This window comes from Ammospiza nelsoni, chromosome 28 (genome assembly GCF_027579445.1).
Source record: "Ammospiza nelsoni isolate bAmmNel1 chromosome 28, bAmmNel1.pri, whole genome shotgun sequence".
NCBI classification, from domain to species: Eukaryota; Metazoa; Chordata; class Aves; order Passeriformes; family Passerellidae; genus Ammospiza; species Ammospiza nelsoni.
Genome location: NC_080660.1, coordinates 3,241,248 through 3,263,437, shown reverse-complemented (window position 1 = coordinate 3,263,437; position 22,190 = coordinate 3,241,248). Strand labels below are relative to the sequence as shown.

At 52.3% G+C, this 22,190-nt stretch overlaps 1 protein-coding gene across 2 annotated transcripts; it reads left to right on the top strand.

The window, feature by feature from the left end:
• The first annotated feature begins 994 nt into the window (after nucleotides 1-994).
• Nucleotides 995-21,323, top strand: IQGAP3 (IQ motif containing GTPase activating protein 3). Of its 2 annotated transcripts, none has more exons than XM_059490153.1 (37): nucleotides 995-1,076; nucleotides 1,411-1,567; nucleotides 2,225-2,302; nucleotides 2,482-2,558; nucleotides 2,686-2,753; nucleotides 2,999-3,112; nucleotides 4,026-4,204; nucleotides 4,834-4,921; nucleotides 5,182-5,345; nucleotides 5,956-6,043; nucleotides 6,165-6,328; nucleotides 7,124-7,284; nucleotides 7,503-7,627; nucleotides 8,014-8,174; nucleotides 8,910-9,000; nucleotides 9,080-9,247; nucleotides 9,345-9,487; nucleotides 10,502-10,672; nucleotides 11,153-11,236; nucleotides 11,683-11,754; nucleotides 12,380-12,449; nucleotides 12,773-12,981; nucleotides 14,056-14,208; nucleotides 14,730-14,893; nucleotides 15,511-15,735; nucleotides 15,819-15,959; nucleotides 16,456-16,540; nucleotides 17,242-17,474; nucleotides 17,554-17,686; nucleotides 17,969-18,071; nucleotides 18,217-18,358; nucleotides 18,495-18,582; nucleotides 19,176-19,388; nucleotides 19,489-19,655; nucleotides 19,811-19,912; nucleotides 20,247-20,355; nucleotides 21,187-21,323. In XM_059490153.1, exons 1-37 carry the CDS (start codon nucleotides 1,012-1,014, stop codon nucleotides 21,298-21,300), a joined length of 4,869 nt encoding a protein of 1,622 aa, XP_059346136.1. In that variant the 5' UTR covers nucleotides 995-1,011; the 3' UTR covers nucleotides 21,301-21,323. The 2 variants fall into 2 exon arrangements, with proteins under 2 accessions (XP_059346136.1, XP_059346135.1); XM_059490152.1 differs by having other exon boundaries at nucleotides 8,865-9,000.
• The last annotated feature ends 867 nt before the right edge of the window (nucleotides 21,324-22,190 follow it).

Sequence of the window (22,190 nt, the reverse complement as noted above, 5' to 3'; positions counted from 1 at the left end):
GAGCGGGGCCGGGGCGCTGTGAGTGACCGGCACCGGGGGGCACCGGGGGGCACCGGGGGGCACCGGGGGGCTGAGAGGCACAAGGATGAAGGCAGCAGGAATGTCCGGGGTGCAGGGGACGGGAGGGGACAAGTCTGGGGTACAGGTAAGGCTGGGGGGACAAGGGATGGGGGAACAGGCGGGTTTGGGGTGCAGGGGAATGTGGGGGGACAGACAAGGCTGGGGGCCAGGGGGATGTGTGGGCAGGGGAATGAGAAGGGGACAGGTAAGGCTGGAGGGGCAGGGGAATGGGGGAACAGATAGGTTTGGGGTGCAGGGGAGTGTGAGGGGACAGGTAAGGCTGGGGAGGCAGGGGGATGGGGGAACAGGTAAGGTTGAGGGGGCAGGGGATGTGAGGTAGACAGGTAAGGCTGGGGGGCAAGGGAATGTGGGGACAGATAGGTCTGGGGAGGCAGGGGGATGTGGGGCCAGCTGTGGGGTGCACATGGGGACAGGGACTCTGGCTGTGCAGAGGGATGGGGGAGCAGTCGGATTTAGGGGTTCAGGGGGAACAGGTAGGTCTGCGTGTGGGTAGAGGGATGTTGGTGGCAAGGTGCCAGGCCCCTGGGGACAAACTGGAGGGGATGTATTTTGAGGGATGGTTTGTTGGGAGGCAGCCAGATGCCCCCCAGAAGTCATGGGTGCCTCCAGCACCAGGAGCAGGGTAAAAGGACCCCAAACCTGTAGCTGTGTTCCCCTGAATGCTTGCTCTGTGCCCTCCCCCACTCCAGTGCCAGCTCTGATGGCCGTTATTTGGGAAAAAGGGAAATTGGAAACTTTCCTTCCACTGCCAGAACTGTGATGTTGGTGCCACTCCCACGACGGCTGTGGGAGGCTACTGCACCCAAAGCCTGGCTCCCTTTCCCAAATCTTAGTTTCAGTGGCCATGGGGGCTTCAAAAAGCCTCCCTGCGCAGGGGGCTCTGAAGGGAGACCTCCTTTCTGCCCAGGTGAGCGCCTGACTGCCGATGAGATGGACGAACAGAGGAGGCAGAACGTTGCCTACCAGTACCTGTGTCACCTGGAGGAAGCCAAGCGGTGGGGCTGCATTGGGGACATCCTTGAGCTCACATTTTGGGGGGAAAAGGGGTGGTAAGGGGAGGGACAGGGGGAGTGGGTGGGGAATGCCCATAGTGCTGCAGAATGCTGCTTGGATCCTGTGGCTTTATGGCTCCTCAAAGCTGGTTGGGGGGTTGTGGTTTTTTATGGGGGGACACTCAGCCCTCCACCCAAACTGAAAACCACCCAGCAGCAAAAGCCTGAGGGCTGAGCTCCCCTGCCAGGGGGGATTTATTGGAATGGAGTTGGGGGTGATGTCGTTTGGGTGCTTTTCTCTGGGGGTCTCTGCCATGCCCTATCCCTTGCCTGGCAGCTGGATGGAAGCCTGTCTGGGTGAGGAGCTGCCCCCACCCACGGAGCTGGAGGAGACCCTGCGCAACGGGGTCCTCCTGGCCAAGCTGGGCCACTGCTTTGCCCCTGCTGTTGTCCCACTGAAGAAGATCTACGACCCTGAGCAGACACGGTACAAGGTAAGGCTGTGGCACCAGAGGAAGGTGTGGTAGCCCTTAGGGTGTAGCCCCAAAACTTTCCCTCTCTGGTGAGTGCAGAGTGAGGAGGGGCTTGCTGACAGCTGTGACCATGTTCACAGGGGTCTTAGGATGAGGGAAGAGACGAGGATCTGACTCCGTGTTTCAGAAGGCTTGATTTATTATTTTATAATATATATTACATTAAAACTATACTAAAAGAAGAAAGGATTTCATCAGAAGGCTAGCTAAGAATAGAACAAGAAGGAATGATAACAAAGGTTTGTGGCTTAGGCTCTCTGTCTGAGCTAGCTGACTGTGATTGGCCATTAATTACAAACATCCAACATGGGCCAATCACAGATGCACCTGTTGCATTCCACAGCAGCAGATAACCATTGTTTGCATTTTGTTCCTGAGGCCTCTCAGCTACTCAGGAGGAAAAAATCTTAAAGAAAGGATTTTTCATAAAAGATGTCTGCGTCAGACAGCAGTCACTGAGGGACTGCTCTGTAAGGGGGGCTGCAATGGGGTCCCTGGGGATCACAGGCATTGCCTCTGTCTTTGACCTCCTGCCTTGGCTGGGTTGCTCTAGGGGCAAGGGGGACCCCGGGGATGGGGAAAGTGGGGTTCAGCCTGACCTCAGCTCCTCTCTTCCAGACAGCTGGGCTGCACTTTCGGCACACCGATAACATCAACCACTGGCGTGATGCCATGAGCCACGTGGGGCTTCCCTCGGTAACACCTCCCCTCTGCTCTCCCCAGCCCAGGGGCACACTGGCCTTTGCCTTGTGGCACTACTGGGGTGTGCTGTTATGGCAGGGGGGCTTTGTCTTTGCCCCCACTCTTTGACACCAGCCAACGCTGGGGACTGTCTCTCTGCCATTGTCCCTGATGTGTCTCTGTCTTGCTGGCAGATCTTCCACCCAGAGACCACTGATATCTATGACAAGAAGAACATGCCCCGGGTGGTCTACTGCATCCATGCACTCAGGTGGGTGCCCTGGCCTGGCTCTCATGGAGTGTGTTCATGCTCATCAGCCCTTTGGTGGTGTCACCTTTCAGCCTCAGGTGACACAGAAGCGTCAGGAGGGCTGTCACCGTGTGGGTTTGTATTTCAGCTTCTACCTCTTCAAGCTGGGGCTGGCTCCTCTGATCCAGGACTTGTATGGGAAAGTGAACTTCACAGGTATGTGCAGGGACACCTGGGCTGGGACTTGCCAAGGGGGGTTTGCCACCAGTGCTCTGGGGTCCCATGGAGTGAAAGCCTTGGATGCCTTTTGCCAAAGCTGCCTCAGGGATGCTCACCCCAGTGTGGGGGCTTTCTGCACCCCTCTTGGTCTGGCAGGGGAGTGGGGGCTCTGCTGGCTGCCCCTGCTCCAGCACTGGGCTGTGGGGCTGGTGCTGAGCTGTGCTGCCTCTGCTCTGCTCCAGAGGAGGAGATCAACAACATGAAGCGGGAGCTGGAGAAGTATGGGCTGCAGCTGCCTGCCTTCAGCAAGATTGGAGGCATTCTGGCCAATGAGCTCTCTGTGGATGAAGCAGCAGGTGATGGGTGCCTGGTGGGGAGCAGGGTGTTAGCCTGTAGCAGGATTTTGCCTCAGCTACCAAATCTTCTATTTTTGGGGTGCATAGACAAAGGAAAGGATGATGAATCTGACTCCATGTTCTTAGAAAGCTAATTTAGTATTTTATGATACTATATTGTATTGTATTTTCAAAAGCTAAAAAATATTTTTAATATATATATAAATATATAAAATATATATTATATATACATATAAAAATATATATATTTAAAAAATATATACTATACTAAACTATACTAAAGAATACAGAAAGGATACTTACAGAAGACTAAAAGATAATAATGAAAACTCATGACTCCTTCCAGAGTCCTGACACAGATTGACCTTAATTGGTCATTAAGTCAAAACAATTCACATGAAACCAATGAAACAACCACCTGTTGGATAAACAATCTCCAAACACATTCCAAAGCAGCAAAACACAGGAGAAGCAAATGAGATAATGTTGTTTTCCTTTTTCTCTGAGGCTTCCAGCTTCCCGGGAGAAGAATCCTGGGCAAGGGGATTTTTCTAGAAAAATATGACTGTGACAAACTGAATGCCAAATTTGGGGCCAGGAAACTGGGAAGGGGTGCCCTGGGAGGTGATGGTGGTCTGGGATGCACCTGGTTGTTCTCTTTGAGCCTGGCACAAGGCTGCAGGTGCTGGCACAGCCATTGCTGGGCAGCAGCAGCAGCTGGGGTTCTGCATTCCCTGGGTTGCTGTGAGACTTCCCAGGTGCTGGGAGCTCCAGCTGGGTCCCAGAAAGGGTGGGTTCCCACCATTGCCTGTGGAATGTCTTGTCCCACTGCGTGCAGGGATAAAGCAGATGGTCCCTCCTGCCCCTCTGTGTCCCATCTCACCCTCTGTGTCCCTCCCTGCCCCACCTGCAGTCCACGCTGCTGTGCTGGCCATCAATGAGGCGGTGGAGCGAGGGGTGGTGGCCCAGACCATGGAGACCCTGCAGAACCCCCACGCCATGCTGGTGGGACTGCGCCAGGAGCTGGCAGGTGCCTACCAGGAGGTGCTGCACCAGGCCAAGCTGGAGAAGGGCAGCAGTGCCAGGAACAGGGTGAGTGAGGAGGGCACAGGGGGCTCTGGGGTGGATGGGAGAGGAGCAGCCCCTTTGCTGATGGGGAGGTGGAGGGGTCCCTTGGCTGAAACACAGCCTGGGAGCCCTTGTGCTGAGCAGAATCATCTCAGCAGGAGATGTTTCCTCTTTGGGGGCTGGTTCATGTGACAGTGTCCACAGGGGTCTGAGGATGAGGGAAGAGACGAGGATCTGACTCCATGTTTCAGAAGGCTTGATTTGTTATTTTATGATATATATTATATTTAAACTATACTAGAAGAATAGAAGAAAGGATTTCATCAGAAGGCTAGCTAAGAATAGAAAAAGAAAGAATGATAACAAAGGCTGACTGATTGGCCATTAATTAGAAACAACCACATGAGACCAATCCCAGATCCACCTGTTGCATTCCACAGCAGCAGGATAACCATTGTTTACATTTTGTTCCTGAGGCCTCTCAGCTCCTTGGGAGAAAAATCTTAAAGAAAGGATTTTTCATAAAAGATGTCTGTGACAAGTTCACCCAGGGATTGGGGTTGGGAAATGAGCCCAGGCATCTGCAGGGGACCCCACTGTGCATGGTGGGGTGTGCTTGGGCAGAAAGCTCAAGCTGGGGAGTCCCTGTCCAGTGCCCACAGGTGATCCCTGAAGGAGAGGACGTCTACGACTGGTGTCTGACCCAGGCTGAAATCCAAGGCAACATCAACAAAGTGAATGGTGAGCAAAGCTGGGCCTTCCCTCTGGGGGTTCTCCAGGGCTTATGGTGGGACCATGGTAGCCCTGGGCATGGGGAGAGTGGTGGGCATAGCAGAAAGAAGTCTGCTCGGGCCAGCCTCAGACCTAGTGGGGAGAAGGGCTGGGTGTGCATTTCTAAGGAGAAATTAAAATGATGGGTATGCAGGCTTTAGCCATAGCTGCCTTGCAGCCCTGTGGGATGATTTACCTGCTCACCTCTGGGGTGAACTGGCCTCTTGCAGTGCGTGGAGCCCTGGAAGAGGTGGACAATGCCCTGGAGAGACAGGATGTGCTGGCACTGCACTGTGCACTGCAGGAGCCCAGCCTGGCCCTGCGCTGCGTCCAGCGTGACAACCTCGAGCTCTACCTGGAGCAGCTCAGCACGGACAGGGAGGAGAAGGCACTGGTAGGGGCTGGCAGGAGCACTGGTAGGGGCTGGCAGGACCTGGGGTGCAGGGTGCTGGTGCTGGGGGGGCAGCCCATGCTCCCCAGGAAGAGGGAGGGCCCACGGTGTGACGGTGGTCACAGGGGTCTTAGGATGAGGGAAGAGATGTAGATTTGACTCTGTTACAGAGGCTTGATTTATTATTTTATGATATATATTACATTAAAACTACACTAAATGAATAGAAGGAAAAGTTTCATCTCAGAGGGCTAGCTAAGCTAAGAATAGAAAAAAAAAAAGAATGGTAACAAAGGCAGCTGCCTCAGACTCTCTGTCTGAGTCAGCTGGGCTGTGATTGGCCATTAATTGTAAACAACCACATGGGACCAATCACAGATGCACCTGTTGCATTCCACAGCAGCAGATAACCTTACCTTGTTTACATTTTGTCCCTGGGGCCTCTCAGCTTCTCAGGAAGAAAAAATCCTAAGGAAGGATTTTTAATGAAAAGATGTCTGCGACACCTGGGCTGGGGAGTTGGCAGCTTTCTGCCAGGGGTCTGGGCACGGCTGCTCTGTGAGCACAAGCATGGTGAGCTGTGAGAGCTGACAGCCCTCTCTGCCTGCTGCAGGAGCTGGGCTACCTGGAGCTGCTGGAGCAGGAGGAGGTGCAGGCAGGGATCCTCACAGCAAACCGGAGGGATGAGAAGGAGCGAGCCAGTGAGTGCCTGGGTGAACTCTTACTGCAGCTTCTGCTGCCCAGGAGCTGCTGGGCATGCTGGCAGCCTGGCCCTGAGGCAGGGCACAGCCCCCCTGTGCCAGCCCCCTGTGTGTCCCTCAGTGCTGCAGGCTGTCGGCCGCATCAACGCTGCTGTCCGCCAAGGGATGCCAGCCAAAACCTTGGAAGCTCTGCTGGACCCTGCAGCCCAACTGCCTGATGTGCACAGCCCTGCTGCACCCCTGTACCAGCAGCAGCTGGCCCTGCTGCAGAGGCAGCACCCACGGGTGAGACACCCCAGGGATGGGCCATGGGTGCCCTGGACAATGGGTAGGGTCGTCCCTTGCTGGGCCTGGGGTGCTTCCTTTGCTGCTGCTCCTCTGGGGAAGCTGGGCCTGGAGGGAGGAGGAGGAGGTGGAAAAGCTTTGGAAGCTCTGCTGGACCCTGCAGCCCAACTGCCTGATGTGCACAGCCCTGCTGCACCCCTGTACCAGCAGCAGCTGGCCCTGCTGCAGAGGCAGCACCCACGGGTGAGACACCCCAGGTGTGACTGTGTTCACAGGGGTCTGAGGATGAGGGAAGAGACAAGGATCTGACTCCATGTTTCAGCAGGCTTGATTTATTGTTTTATGATATATATTACATTAAAACTACACTAAAAGAACAGAAGAAAGGATTTCATCAGAAGGCTAGCTAAGAATAGAAAAAGAAAGAATGATAACAAAGGCTTGTGGCTCAGGCTCTGTGTCTGAGCCAGCTGGGCTGTGATTGGCCATTAATTAGAAACAACCACATGAGACCAATCCCAGATGCACCTGTTGCATTCCACAGCAGCAGATAACCATTGTTTACATTTTGTTCCTGAGGCCTCTCACCTCCTCGGGAGAAAAATCTTAAAGAAAGGATTTTTCATAAAAGATGTCTGTGACACCCAGGGATGGGCCATGGGTGCCCTGAACAATGGGTAGGGTTGTCCCTTGCTGGGTCTGGGGTGCTTCCTTTGCTGCTGCTCCCCTGTGGAAGCTGGGCCTGGAGGAGGAGGAGGAGGTTATGTGGGTTCAGTGTCTGCCTGCTCTGTGCAGGGCGAGTTGGCACAGGAGGAGCTGTTTGTGGCTGTGGAGATGCTCTCAGCTGTGGCACTGGTTAACCAAGCCCTGGATGCCAGGAACCCCAGCAGGCTCTGGAGCAGCCTGGTCAGCCCTGCCCTGGGCCTCTCAGGAGTTGAGGATGCAAATGCACAGCGGTGAGTTGGGCTCTCTGTTAGGGGCTGGGGTGAAGAAATCTTGTGGAAAGGGCTGGTCACGGTGCCTGGGCTTTTTGTGGCTTATTCCAGCAGCCTCCCTATCCTGTGCCTTGCCTCTCCCCTCTGAAGGATCTGCTCAGAATGCACCAAACCCTCCTTGGAATGCACTGAGCCCTGCTTGGAATGCTTCAGGTCATTGCCTTGTTTCTCTCCTGCAGGTACTTTGATGACTTGCTGCAGCTGAAAGTCCAATCGAGGGAAGCAGGAGCCGAGTTCCTGAGCTGGAACGACATTCAGGACAGCATCAACAACACCAACTCATCAGTGCAGGATGAAACCGACCGTGAGTGCTGCCCACACAGAGTTTGGGCATGCAGGGGGTGGCAGATATCCTCGGAGGGAGGTTGCACTGGGATTCCATCCCCAGTAAGACACCGGAGAATCTCACACCACCCTGGGCTGTGATTCCCTTGGTGCCTGGAGATCCGAGGGGTTGAAAGGCGGGGATCCGAGGGGTTGAAAGGCGGGGATCCGAGAGGTGGAAAGCGGAGATCGGAGGGGTTGGAAGCGGAGATCGGAGGGGTTGAAAGGCAGGGATCCGAGGGGTTGAAAGCGGAGATCCGAGGGGTTGAAAGGCGGAGATCTGAGGGGTTGAAAGCGGAGATCGGAGGGGTTGAAAGGCGGAGATCCAAGGGGTTGAAAGGCGTCTCCTCCCTTCCCTGCCCGCAGGTGTCCGTGCGCTCCGGCTGCTGAACGAGGCGCTGCTGCAGGAGGACCCTGAGGTGACACTGGCGGCACTATTGCTGGTGCCAGCCCTGCCCGACGTCACCCTCCCCACCGCCCCGCGCTACCACAGCGTCCTCGCCCGGGCACGGAGGCAGAAAATCCAGGTGGGGGGGGTCATCAGCTGTGGGGACCCTCCATGGCAGCATGGCAAACCCCTGGGACCGTGCCTTGGTCACAAGACTGTGAAATAACCCCCCCGGGGGTTATTGATATTATTGTTATTGTTATTTTTATTACTACTACCACTACTACTACTATTACTATTATTATTACTATTATTATTATAGATTATAATATTATTATAGATATAATATTATTATTGTAGATTATAATATATAGATATTAATTATTATATTTATTTATTATTTAATTGTTAATATTATCATTACATTATTATATTACACTATTATATTATATTTTATCATATTTCATTTTATTATTATCATTGTAATATTATTTTATTATCTATTATTATATTTATATATTAGTTACTATTATAGTTATTCTATTACATAAATACATTTTATTTTATTAATTTATTATTACTTTAATTATTATTGTTGTTATTTAACTATTATATTTATAGATTATAATATATCTAGATATTGATTATTATTATATTTATTTATTAGTTACAATTACATTATTATATTATATTTTATCATATTTCATTTTTTACTTGTTATCATTATATTATTATTATTATTATTATCATTATTATTATTATTATTGTTATTATTGTTATTATTGTTATTATTGTTATTATTATTGTTGTTGTTGTTGTTGTTGTAAAGCAGGAGGTGCCCAGCTCACCAGAGCCCATCTCCCCCATCTCCCAGGCCACCCAGGACAGTGGAGCTGCTCTTTGCTGGGAAGAAATCCAGGAAGGGGTCTGCCAGGCCAACCAGGACACAGTGGCAGCCAGGAGGAGTGAGTGCTCTCCCCATGTGGGTGCTGCTGAAGGCTGGGGGACAAGAAGGGGCTGATGTGAGCCCCTCTGCTCCCACAGTGGCTCTGGGCATAGCTGCCATCAACCAGGCCATCAAGGAAGGGAAGGCATCACAGACAATGAGGGTGCTGTGCAACCCTGACGTGGCCCTGCATGGGGTGGTGAGTGCCTGTGCTGAACCCTACCAGGAGCAGCTGGCGGCTCTGATGGCCACCAAGGGACCAGCAGGTAAAACCCTGGGGGCTGCAAAACCTCCCCTACCCCCGGTCAGGGTGTTCTGGGGGGGCAGCACCCTGCAGCAGCTCCCATCCATCCTGGCATGCAGGGAGCACAAAGCCATGCTGGGTCAGGCACAGGCTGCTGGATGGGGCCGAGTTCTACCTGAACCTGCAGACCTTGGAGGGCAGCTGGCAGTGCCCACGCCATGGCAGCTTCTACACCACGCACCTGAGCAGGGAGGAGATGCAGGTAAGGCAGGACGGGCTGGGTGGGTGTGATGGTGTTTGCAGGGGTCTTAGGATGAGGGGAGAGATGACATATTCCACCATCACAGGGTGCTCCAAACCCCCTCCAACCTGGCCTTGGAGACTTCCAAGGATGCCACAGCTGGGCACCTGTGCCACGGCCTCTCCACCCTCACAGGAAGAATTTCCTCCCAATATCCCATCCATCCCTGCCAGCTGGCAGTAGGAAGCCATTCCCTGTGTCCTGTCCCTCTGTGGGCACAGGGAGGTTTTGTTTCACCTGGACCAGCCCCAGCAACATCCTGTCCAGCACCCAGGCACCACCAGCACTCCCTGCATGGCACAGGGCATCACTGTGCTTGCATTAATGCCCCCAAAGGGCATCACTGTGCTTGCATTAACCCCCTTGCACACCCAGCTGTGATACAGCATCCCCAGGGCTGTGCTGAAGGTGCCACCTCCCCAGGTCCCTCAGCAACTCCAGTCTTGCTCCTGCTCCCTCCTCACTCACTGCCAGAATTGCCTCCAGGAGCACAAAGGAGCTGCCAGATGGGTGGACTTTGGGAAAAAAAAAAATTAAAGTTTAAAAAAGAAAAGGAATGAGGGAGTGTGACAGTGTTCACAGGGGTCTTAGGATGAGGGAAGAGATGAGAATGTTGACTCCATGTTTCAGAAGGCTTGATTTATTATTTTATGATATATAATATACTAAAACTATACTAAGAGAATAGAAGAAAGGATTTCATCAGAAGGCTGGCTAAGAATAGATAAAGAATGATAACAAAGGCTCGTGACTGACTGAGCCAGTTGGACTGTGTTTGGCCATTAATTAGAAACAACCACATGAGACCAATCACAGATCCCCCTGTTGCATTCCACAGCCAGCAGATAATTATTGTTTACATTTTGTTCCTGAGGCCTCTCAGGACGAAAAATCCTAAGGAAAGGATTTTTCAGAAAATATGGCTACAGGTGGGCAGCGCTGGCACTGAGCTGGTGCTGCCTGGTGTCCTTGCAGTCTGTCATCACCCGAGTGACGCTGGCCCACGAGCGGGAGCGCCTGTGGGCATCCAGGGTGGCGCTGGTGGTGAAGCTGCAGGCGCGGCTGCGCGGGTTCCTCGTGCGGCGCCAGCTCGCGGCACGGCGCCACGTCCTGCAGGAGCAGAGGCCAGCTGCCATCAGGATCCAGGTGACACAGCCAGGGCCTGTGCCTGCTCTCAGCACAGCCACACAAACCAGGGGCAGCTGCTCGCAGCACCTCGCAGCCCTGGGAGGGGTCAGTGCTTGCTGCTCTCTGGTTTTACTGCCAGGCCCCCTGAGGCCCTGCAGAGAGCAGTGAGGGGCTTGTTCCTCTCACAGTGGCTGCTGGTTTCCTCTTTGCCCATGCTGTGTTATTCTCTTTTCTCATGTGCTCCCTGAAAAACCAATGCAGTCACAGTGACCTCACTCAGGTGTCTCTACCTGGTGTAGAGAGGGGTCAGTGCTTGCTGCTGTCTGGTTTTACTGCCAGGACTCCTGAGGTGCTGCAGAGAGCAGTGAGGGGCTTGTTCCTCTCACAGTGGCTGCTGCTTTCCTCTTTGCCCGTGCTGTGTTATTCTCTTTCTTCATGTGCTCCCTGAAAAACCAGTGGAGTCACAGTGACCTCACTCAGGTGTCTTCTTGTGCCCAGGCTTGCTGGAGGGGATACAGGCAGCGCAGAGCTTACCTGCACAGGCTGCACTACCTGAAATCCAACACAGAGGCTGCAATCAAGGTTTGGAGGATTCTTTCTTCAGCCTTTGTTCTCATGTTGGGCATTGTCACCTGCTTGTTCAGCTTGTGAGGGTGGCATCTACCCCTGCCCAGCGCAGAGGAGCCAGGGGGGATTGTGGCAGCTGGGCCAGGGCAGTGTGTGAATGCATAGGGGAGAAAAAATCATACAATAGAATAGTTACCATGGGCTCACTGGGGCTGGAAAAGCCCTTGAAGATCACTGAGTCCATCTCAGCACTGCCAAGGCCACCACTAACCGTGTCCTCAAGTGCCACATCCCTATGGGTGTTAAATCCCTCTCAGGATGGTGAACCCACCACATTGCTGGGCAGCCTGTGCCAATGCCTGACCACCCCTTCTTTGAAGAATTTATCCTTAATATCCAACCTAAACCTGCCCTGGAAGTTCTCATGATCCAGAATCCAAATGTTTGAACATCTCTCCCAGATCCAGGCAGCTGTGAGGATGTGGCGGGCACGGAGGAAGTACCAGGAGAGGCTGCATTATTTCAGGCAGAATGTAAGGGATGGGATGGGATGGGATGGGATGGGATGGGATGGGATGGGATGGGATGGGATGGGATGGGATGGGATGGGATGGGATGGGGTCAAACAGCTCCTGGAACTCTGTTGGTGTGGATGTAGGGGGATGATCTGGAGCAGTTGGATCCCTGTCCCCGAGTGCTCTCAGTGCAGCTGGAAGAACTGATTCATCCTGGCAGGGGGGACAGATGGGAAGGAATAGGTACCTGGTGGGTCTGGAAGCCAAACTCTCAGGTTTTGTGAAGTGTGAGGAGAGCAAAACCACTCCAGTTCCATCAAAAAGCAACAATGACTTCAAGATGTCCATTAAAAGGGGAAGGAATTTTTGGGGGAGAAAAGGGGAGGGTGTCAGCTGTAGGAAGTGAAGTTGCACTCCTGGAGTTGCTGCAGCTTCTGATATACAGTGAGTGGAGGGGAATGACCACTGAGAAGGGCAGAATCCCACAATCTCTCCTGTTTTGTCCAGACTCTCATCCCAGGCCTTAACACATTCCTGGCAGTGGGACCAGGCAGCAATGTGCTTGCCCAGCACTCCTTCACTCCCCATGTGTGTTAGGGACACCATGGGAAAACACCTCCCACCCCCTTGTTTGTCTTGGCAGATTAAAGCTGTAACTAAAATCCAGGCTTTTGTGCGAGCCAACAAGGCCCGTGGGGATTACAGGCTGCTGGGTAAGTGTGTGCCTGCTCATTGCTGCTCTGAGTGTGATGGCTAATTGGGAAGGGGACTCTGCCCCCAGAAGAGGGAAGCAGTTATGAGCAGGGCTGCTGGTGGCCCCTTGGCAAGGACAGCATGACAGAGCCTTGATGGTCCTCGATCATCAGCTCTGGTGCTGCCCCTCTGCCCCCAAAACTTCCTGGAGGTTTTTGCAGTGTGGCTGCGTGCTGTCCCGTGCCCTGGTGCTGCAAGGAGATGCTTTTTGGGGAGGAGGATGGGGTGTCTGAGGGTCTGTGGTGGGGGAAATTATTCATGGCCTTACTGGGCATTGCTGCAGTCCACACCAAGAGCCCACCCTTGAGCATCGTCCGGCGCTTCATCCACCTGCTGGAGCAGAGCCAGCATGACTTCTGGGAGGAGTCAGAGGTGCTGAGGCTGCAGGAGGAGGTGGTGAAGAGGATCCGTGCCAGCCGGCAGCTGGAGAGCGACCTGGACCTCATGGACATCAAGATTGGGCTGCTGGTCAAGAACAGGATCACTCTGCAGGTACAGAGAGAGGGGGAGGACTTGGCTGCCTCAAGCCAGCCTGCCCTCCATGGCATTGCAGCTTGGGCTTGTCTCTGCTTCACTTTTTAAGCAGTTGGAGGGGTTGGGGAGCACTAGGGTGTTGTCATCTTATTCCAAAAGTTCCATGGTGATTTCTCATGGACAGCTCCTCGCAGCACTGACTCCTTCTTCCTCACATCACAACCAAGGAGCTCCAACTTCCTTCTCTACCAGCCAACCCACTCTTCTGTAGCACTCTTCTTCTTCTTGGACACAGCTGTGGACTATTAAGGGCAGGCCTGTTCCTAATCTTTGCTGATTGGTACAGCTGCAACTCCTCAGGTCTCAGAATCTCTGCTGGCCACAGTGACTCTGTGTACAAGTCTCTTTTCCCAGCCTGGTAGTCAAAGAAGGAGTCAGGATTCTTTTGTTCTCGTTCTCAAGGTTGTTTATTATTTCTTATCTATAAAATTCTTTCTCTGACCCACTGAGGTCTGTTCAGCAGGTCAGACAGAGGCACACTGGTGTTATCTTTTTATACTAAAAACTATGTGTACATTACTTACCATAACTTCCCAATACCTATCACCCGTGATAGACAGTGAGTTTCTGCCTTCAACCAATCCAAAAGTGCCACCATCACAGCAGAAGATGGAGGCTAAGAAGAAGAAAGAGAAGGACTGGACACACTGAGATTTCTCCATCTTGCCTCCTGAGCCCCCATTCTAAAAACCCCAAAAATCTATTTTTCACCCTGTGATAAACTATTAGTCTGCTTAAACAATCTTGACTTGTAATTCTTCATATAAGGTTGGTATTTTTTTCCACATGTCAAGATCAAAGGCACAGGGGTTTTGGGCTCTGTGCCAAGGTCTCTGAGCCCCCTGGCAGGGGTTTGAGCCATCCAGGGCAGCCAGAGGAATTTCCTGTGTTCTCACTCAGGGCTGAGATTGCCTTCTGCACTACTCTCCTACATTCTGTCCCTCCACACTGGGGTGCCTCTGGCTGTCCCAGAAACTGGTCAGAATTCCAGAGCTTCAGGCAGACCCCAGTGCTTCTCTCCCCCCACCACAGGAGGTGGTGTCTCACTGCAAGAAGCTGACCAAGAAGAACAAGGAGCAGCTCTCAGAGATGATGTCCATGGACAAGCAGAAGGGCCTCAAGACACTCAGCAAGGAGAAGAGGCAGAAGCTGGAGGCCTATCAGCACCTCTTCTACCTGCTGCAGGTGGGGCTGGGTGTGGTGGTGTTCACAGGGGTCTTAGGATGAGGGAAGAGATGAGGATCTGACTCCATGTTTCAGAAGGCTTGATTTATTATTTTATTATATATATTATATTAAAACTATGATATATATTATATTAAAACTATACTAAAATAATAGAAGAAAGGATTTCATCAGGAGGCTAGCTAAGAATAGAAAAAGAATGATAACAAAGGTTTGTGACTGACTGCGACAGTCTGGATAGCTGGACTGTGATTGGCATTGATTAGAAACAACCACATGAGACCAATTCCAGATGCACCTGTTGCATTCCACAGCAGCAGATAATCATTGTTTACATTTTGTTCCTGAGGCCTCTCAGGATATTCTCCTCAGGAGAAAAAATCCTAAGGAAAGGATTTTTCAGAAAATATCCTGGCTACACTATGGGGCTCTGCTCTGTCCCCCACAGCTCGGGGGGCAGTGCAGGGACCTGGCCCTTGGCTACCCCACCTGAGCCAGCTTGGTGTCCCTCCTCCCTGCAGACACAGCCAGTGTACTTGGCCAGGCTGATCTTCCAGATGCCCCAGAACAAATCCACCAAATTCATGGAGTCGGTGATCTTTACTCTTTACAACTACGCTTCCAGCCCACGGGAGGCTTATCTGCTGCTGCAGCTCTTCAAAGTGGCACTGCAGGAGGAGATCAGGTGGGTGTCCTGCTGTGGGAAAGGCAGGAGGAGATCAGGTGGGTGTCCTGCCCAGGGAGCAGGGAAAGGCAGGAGGAGATCAGGTGGGTGTCCTGCTGTGGGAATAATGAAAGGCAGGAGGAGATCAGGTGGGTGTCCTGCTGTGGGAAAGGCAGGAGGAGATCAGGTGGGTGTCCTGCTGTGGGAATAATGAAAGGCAGGAGGAGATCAGGTGGGTGTCCTGCTGTGGGAAAGGCAGGAGGAGATCAGGTGGGTGTCCTGCCCAGGGAACAGGGAAAGGCAGGAGGAGATCAGGTGTGTGTCCTGCTGTGGGAATAATGAAAGGCAGGAGGAGATCAGGTGGGTGTCCTGCTGTGGGAAAGGCAGGAGGAGATCAGGTGGGTGTCCTGCCCAGGGAAAGGCAGGAGGAGATCAGGTGGGTGTCCTGCCCAGGGAAAGGCAGGAGGAGATCAGGTGGGTGTCCTGCCCAGGGAACAGGGAAAGGCAGGAGGAGATCAGGTGGGTGTCCTGCCCAGGGAAAGGCTGAACTGCACCAGCTTGGATGCTGTTGTCTCTGCTGCCTCCTGCTTGGAGTACACCCAAACACTGCTCCATCCCCTCATCCCCTCTGTCCCCAGGTCCAAGGTGGACCATGTTCATGACATCCTGACGGGCAATGCCACGGTGATCCGGCTGCTGGTCGGCTTCTACCGCAACCTGCCTGGGCAGAGCGCCCTGAGGCACATCCTGGCTGGCCCCGTGCAGGAGGTGCTGCAGGACAGCACCCTCAGCATCAACACTGACCCCGTGGACATCTACAAGGCCTGGATCAACCAGACTGAGTCGCAGAGTGGGCACAGAAGGTCAGAGCCTGGGGAAGAAGGCTTGGCTGGGCCACAGGGTGTGGGCATTGAGATGGTGATGGGGTCCTGTGCTCTCTTCACAGCAAGCTGCCCTATGAGGTGAGCCCTGAGCAGGCTCTCAGCCACCCCGAGGTCCAAAGGAGGTTGGACATTTCCATCCGCAATCTCCTGGCAGTAACAGACAAGTTTGTCTCTGCCATCACCTCTTCTGTGGACAAGATCCCGTGAGTATCCCCATGGTTTCTGTGCCCACCCCAGGAGTGCTCTGGGCTCTCAGGTGTCTCCAACAAGGCCTTAGAAAGGAGGTTGGATTATGGGGGGGCTTCCTGGCCCCTTTGCTACTGTAGGACTGAGTTACTGCACTGTCAGCAAGGGGAACCCCAAATATCAGCAGCACCTCGTGGGCTGGCTTGTTTCTTGTTTTTCTGCTGTTTCTGGGCAGTTTACTGCTGACATTGAGATGCATGCCAGCTTTGTGGTGATCTCAGAGGATGAAGGCCTCCTCCAGAGATGCCTGGATTGGCAGCAGGGTGGGGGGAAGGAACTGAGGGGTGCTGTAGCTGCCAATCGTACCTGTGGGCTTCTCCATCACCCCAAAGCAGGGAAAGGCAGGAGGAGACCACCCAGCTGGTGGTTTGCTGCTTCCTGGATGATGGGTAGTAGGACTGGGTCATTGGGGTGGACTCACATGCTGATGGTCCTCTCCCTACCTCTCCTCAGCTATGGGATGCGCTACATGGCCAAAATCCTGAGGATGTCCTTGGTGGAGAAATTCCCCAAGGCCTCAACAGAGGAGGTTGATAAGGTACCGTGGGACTGGGGCACCTGCATGGTTTGGTGGGGCTCAGCTGTACATGAAAGGCCACCAAAGGTCCTCTTGACTTAAAAACACCTCCAAGTCAACATTTTCCTTGAGCCACTAAGGAAATGCCAAGGGTGGGCTTTTCCCTGCACTGCCATCTCTTTCAGGAGGGTCTTACCATGCAGAGCAAGGATGAAACCTCCTTCCCTGCTGAGGTGTCACCTCCTTGGGCCCTAACCAAGGATGAAATGTCCTTCCCTGTGATGGGAAGTTTTCGGACTGGGGAAGAGACGAGGATCTGACTCCATGTTTCAGAAGGCTTGATTTATTATTTTTTGATATATATTACAATAAAACTATACTAAAAGAATAGAAGAAAAGGTTCTCATCAGAAAGCTGGCTAAGAATAGAATAGCAAAAAATGATAACAAAGGTTTGTGGCTTGGGCTCTCTGTCTGAGCCAGCTGACTGTGATTGGCCATTAATTAGAAACAACCACATGAGACCAATCACAGATGCACCTGTTGCATTCCACAGCAGCAGATAACCATTGTTTACATTTTGTTCTTGAAGCCTCTCAGCTTCTCAAGAGAAAAAATCCTAAGGAAAGGATTTTTCATAAAAGATGTCTGCGACACTTCCCTGCTGAGGTGTCACCTCCTTGGGCCTTAACCCAAATGCTCCCCAGCCTGTCTCCATCCTAGATCGTGGGGAACCTGCTCTACTACCGCTTCATGAACCCAGCAGTGGTGGCCCCTGATGGCTTTGACATCGTGGACATGTCAGCGGGGGTGGCCCTGCGCCCCGAGCAGCGCCGCAGCCTGGGCGCCATCGCCAAGGTGCTGCAGCACGCCGCTGCCCACAAGGCCTTCCAGGGGGACAGTGCCCACCTCTGCGGGCTCAACCAGTACCTGGAGCACACCCACAGCAAGTTCAGGTGGTGGTCATGGGGTGGGAGGGTGGCTTGGAGCCCGTGGTAGGGTTATGGGGCTGAGCAAAGGGGTCTGTCCCTGCAGGAGGTTCATCTCTGCTGCCTGCTGTGTCCCTGAGCCTGAGGAGAGGTTTGACATGGATGAGTACTCAGAGATGGTGGCAGTGGCCAAACCAGTCATCTACATCACTGTGGGGGAGCTCATCAACACGCACAAGGTCAGGGCATAAAGCTCAGGGCGAGCTCTGTTTCCTCTGCTCCCACCCGCTGGGCTTTCTGCTGGGTTTCCTCCCATTCTTCTTCTGTATTCCACCCCTGGCACAGCTTCTCTCTATCTGACCCTTTTTTCTCTTCTAAGCAAGGAAATAACCTAGATTCTGCAGGTTTGTCCTTTTACAAACCTCAGATCTTCTCCATCCCCTCTTGGGTGTGAATGGTGGCCCTCCCTCACTCTCCATTTGCATCCTCCTTTGCCACTGATTCATCCCTTGCATGTCCAGCTCCTGCTGGAGCACCAGGACTCCATCACATCACACCCCAGTGACCCCCTGCACGAGCTCCTGGAGGATCTTGATGAGCTCCCTACAGTCCAGTCCCTGCTTGGTAGGTTGGATTCTGGGATCTGATGGGAGGAGGGTGGACGTGGGCACCCTTTCCTTGCACAAAGCTTGAGCTGGATTGCTTTGGGCATGGAAAACCAACCCTCTAGATCCCAACAAAGCTAGCAGGGCTCTCTGTGCCCTCACAGGGGACAGTGTTGGCAGCCTGGCAGACAGCAGTGCTGAGCAGCTCTCCCAGCTCAGCAGAACAGAAATCTCCCTCACCCTCACCAACAAGCTGGTGCCAGTGGCCAGCAACGAGGAGAGTGACATGAGGAGCCTGCTGCTGAGGTGAGGATGGGCTCTGGGGGCATCAGGAGGGTACTGGGATGCTCAAGGAGGGCAAAAAACCCTTGGGAGGCAACTGAATATTGGGTGGAGGGTGATGGTCTGGAGCAGATTCCTCACATCTCCCTCTGGTCTCTAGCACCAAGCAGATGCTGGTGGATTTGATCCAGTGCCAAGCAGGAGATTCCCTCCCAGACATCTTGTGGACACCAGCCTCAGAGCATGAGGTGGGATGTGTGAGGCTGCTGCTAGGGATGAACTGAAAAACTTGGTGGGCAAAGGGTGAAAAAGTTCTCAGCAAAAAGCTGCCCTGCTCCTCTCAGAGGTTTGGCCACTGCTCTTGTGATCCAGCAGTGCCTGGACTCTGTTTTTTCAGAAAAATCACCTGTTCTGGGCCACATCAAAGTGTGGGTGGAGGAGTTCTATGGTAAATTCAAGGTGACTCCTGTGGCAGGGAGAAATGATTAATCTGACTCCATGATATCAGAAGGCTAATTAATTACTTAATTATACTATATTATTCTGCACTATATCTAAGCTGAAACTGCACAAGCACTCAACTGCACAAAATCGTGTGACTATCAGGATCGTTTGCAGAGATTGGTCAAGAAAACAAAACACCATCACTTTGGTTAAACCATCTCCATATTGCATTCCACTTTGGCACAGCACAGGCACAGCAAATGAGATAAGAATTGTTTTGATCATTCTTTTCTCTGCTTCTCTCAGGTTCAGAGAATGTGAATCCTGCACAGTTCGCTTGTTCCATCTCTGTACCCCATTCCAGCTGTGTTCTAGGCTGACCCTTTCTCATCTTTAGGAAGCTGCCCATGAGCACCTGGTGTGCCAGCGAGCTCTGTGGGATGCCCAGTCCTCTGCCCAGCTGAAGCACCACCCCTGCCTGGCTGCCAACAGCCAGCTCTCCATGGAGGAGAAGAAGCGCAAGGTCATCCGCAACCTGCGGCGCTTGGAGAGCCTGGGGCTGGTGCACTCTGCCAGCCACTACCAGGAGCTCATTGATGAGCTGGCCAAGGTGTGCTGAGCTGGGAATCACCCCTAAACCCCCAGAGCTCCTGCTCTGGTAAAGCTCCTCATGACAAACATTGGTTTTCTGGTGCTGCTGTTTCCTGCAGGACATCCGGAACCAGCGGCGGCACCGGCAGCAGCGGCGCGGGGAGCTCCTGAAGCTGAGGCACACCCTGGAGGGCCTCGATGCCAAGACTCTGTTTTATGAGGAGCAAATTGATTACTACAATCAGTACATCAAGACCTGCCTTGACAACTTGGCAGCCAGCAACAAGTGAGGTTCCTTACCAAAAATCAGTAATTTTTTAAAGAAAAATGTTGTTTGTTTTCATTGCTCTCTGGTTGTTGTGAGTCCTGGAGATGTTGGGGATCCAAGGGGTCACAGATGGCCAGAGGTGAGCTCTCAGCATGTGCTCCCTTCTCTTCCAGGGGCAGTGGGAAGAGCAAGAAGCTGCCATCTCTGCACTACACAGCAGCCCAGCTGTGGGAGAAGGGGGTGCTGCTGGAGATCCAGGACCTGCCACCCAGCCAGTGAGTGGCCCTGCCCCAGGGGAGGAGCTCCTGCTTGGGGTTATTCAGTGCAGGGCCAGGAGCTGGACTTAATGCACTCAGAGATCCTTGTGGGTCCCTTCTGATTCAGGATATTCCGTGATTCTATGAAAATTTGGGCAGGTAGAGGAAAATAACTGAGGAGGAGGAGGATGCACGTGGGCCACTGTTGTCCTGCTATGTGGGACAAGTTTTGTGTAGGAAAGTTGGGATTTGCAGTGGGGTCTGGTCTGGCTGCTGTGCTGATGCACTGGGTGGGTGAGCTGCTCCCTGGCTGTGTTAAAGCTTTTGGCAGTGAGTGGCTCTGTCTTCTCAGGCTCAAGAACGTGGTTTTTGACATCATCCCCTGTGAGGAATCAGGGAAGTTCCAGGTGAAAGCCAAATTCATGGGGATCGACATGGAGGACTTCCAGCTGCACTACCAGGTGGGAAACCTGTCCTGCAGCTCCTGGGGCTCACAGGGATGGGGACAGCCAGGGTATGTGGGGCTGGCTGTTGTCCCCACACCTGCAGCTCTTGTGGGGACTTGGAGCCCATGTGAAGCCCTGCCCTCTTGGGGTTTATGTGGTTGAGATGACCACCAAGGTGTCAGAAAGTCTCATTTTCCCAGCCCTGAGACTGAAGAAGGAGTCAGGATTCTTTGGCTGTGGTTTTCAAGGTTGTTTATTCTCTGTTATCTCTAACATTCTTTTCCTGACCTGCTGAGGTCTGTCTGGCAGGTCAGGTTGTGGCACACTGACTGCCCTCAGGGTGGTGTTAACTTCTTATACTAAAAACTATCTGTACATTATTCACAATGATATTCCAATACCTATCACCATGTTAGACAGTGAGTTTCTACTCTAAACCAATCCTAAAGTGCCCTCATCACCCAGAAGATGGAGGCCAAGAAGAAGAAAGAAGGACAAGGCACGCCCAAACCCCTCCATCTTGGCTTCTGAACCCCCATTCTAAAAACCCCAAAGTTTCACTTTTTCACCCTGTGACAGACAAACTATCATTCTACTTAAACTCTTGTGGCTTGTAAATCTTCACATAAAGTTGGTGATTTTCTCCATGGGTTAAAATCAAAGGCACAGGGGTCTTTGGCTTCATGCTAAGGTCTCTGGGCCCCCTGCCAGGGTCTGGAGCCCTCCAGGACACCCAGAGGGATGTCCTGGGTTCTGACACAAACCCAGCTCCCTGTGCCCGGGCTGGGCACCCAGCAGGGCTTCCCTGGCAGGGCACAGTGCCAGTGACAGTCCCCTCTCCCACAGGACCTGCTGCAGCTGCAGTACGAGGGTGTAGCGGTCATGAAGATGTTCCACAAGGCCAAGGTCAACGTCAACCTGCTCATCTTCCTCCTCAACAAGAAGTTCTTCAAGAAGTGACAGGGTCAGGGGTGGGGCTGGAGGGAAGGGGGGCAATAAAAACCTGCCAAAGAGACCTCAGGGTTGGTGGTGCCAGGGCAGGGGAGCTGCTGCTGGCCATGGAGCTTTCCTGCATGGATTCAGTGCCTGACTGGGGAACTCAGGGCCCAGCCCCAGCCCTGGGCACCCCGAGCTTGGTACTGAACCAGTGCCCAACCTCCCTGCAGGAGGATGCACAGCCAAAGCTTTTGCAGCTTTTAAAATCTATTTAATCTGGGTGTTTTGGCTGTTTAATTCCTGTGTTGCCAACAGCCAGCTGCCCACTCTGTATTTCTGGACACTACACAGCTTCTACTGATATAATAAAGGTATCTTATTTATCTATATATCTAATCTATCTATCTATATATAGATATATATCTATATTTATATATATGTATCCATACATATAGATATGGGTATCTATCCATATCTATATTTATATATGAATATAGAAATATAAAAGAAATATATATATATATATATATATATATATCCAAATCTATATACATATATATATGGATAGGTATATATAAATATAGATATAGAAAAATATATTTCTTATATAAATATATTTCTTCCTCACACTAAGGCTTAGGAAATGTCAGAATCAGTTTTTATATGGAGGGTTAATGAGAAGCCAGAACAGAGAGGCAATAACTGCTTGTGGAGACACCTGTGAGCTCTTCTCTGGTACATTGAGGTGCAATAGAAAAATTTTAATTTTATGCCGAGGTTTACACGTGTGAAGTGTTGGTTTATAAAATGCTGTAGGTCTCCCTCCCTGCTCAGTAACTGCTGTGGGACCTTGGGGCAGCTCAGGGGTACCTGATCTATTGACATCCAAGCTCTGTCTTGTCTTTGGAAAGTCA

Excerpts from the sequence above, each read along its gene's own strand:
- IQGAP3 (XM_059490152.1), top strand. The coding sequence starts at position 1,012 with ATGGACGAACAGAGGAGGCAGAACGTTGCCTACCAGTACCTGTGTCAC. Across the intron at positions 6,044-6,164 it reads GGATGAGAAGGAGCGAGCCA|TGCTGCAGGCTGTCGGCCGC; the intron begins GTGAGTGCCTGG and ends TGTGTCCCTCAG. Across the intron at positions 6,329-7,123 it reads TGCAGAGGCAGCACCCACGG|GGCGAGTTGGCACAGGAGGA; the intron begins GTGAGACACCCC and ends TGCTCTGTGCAG.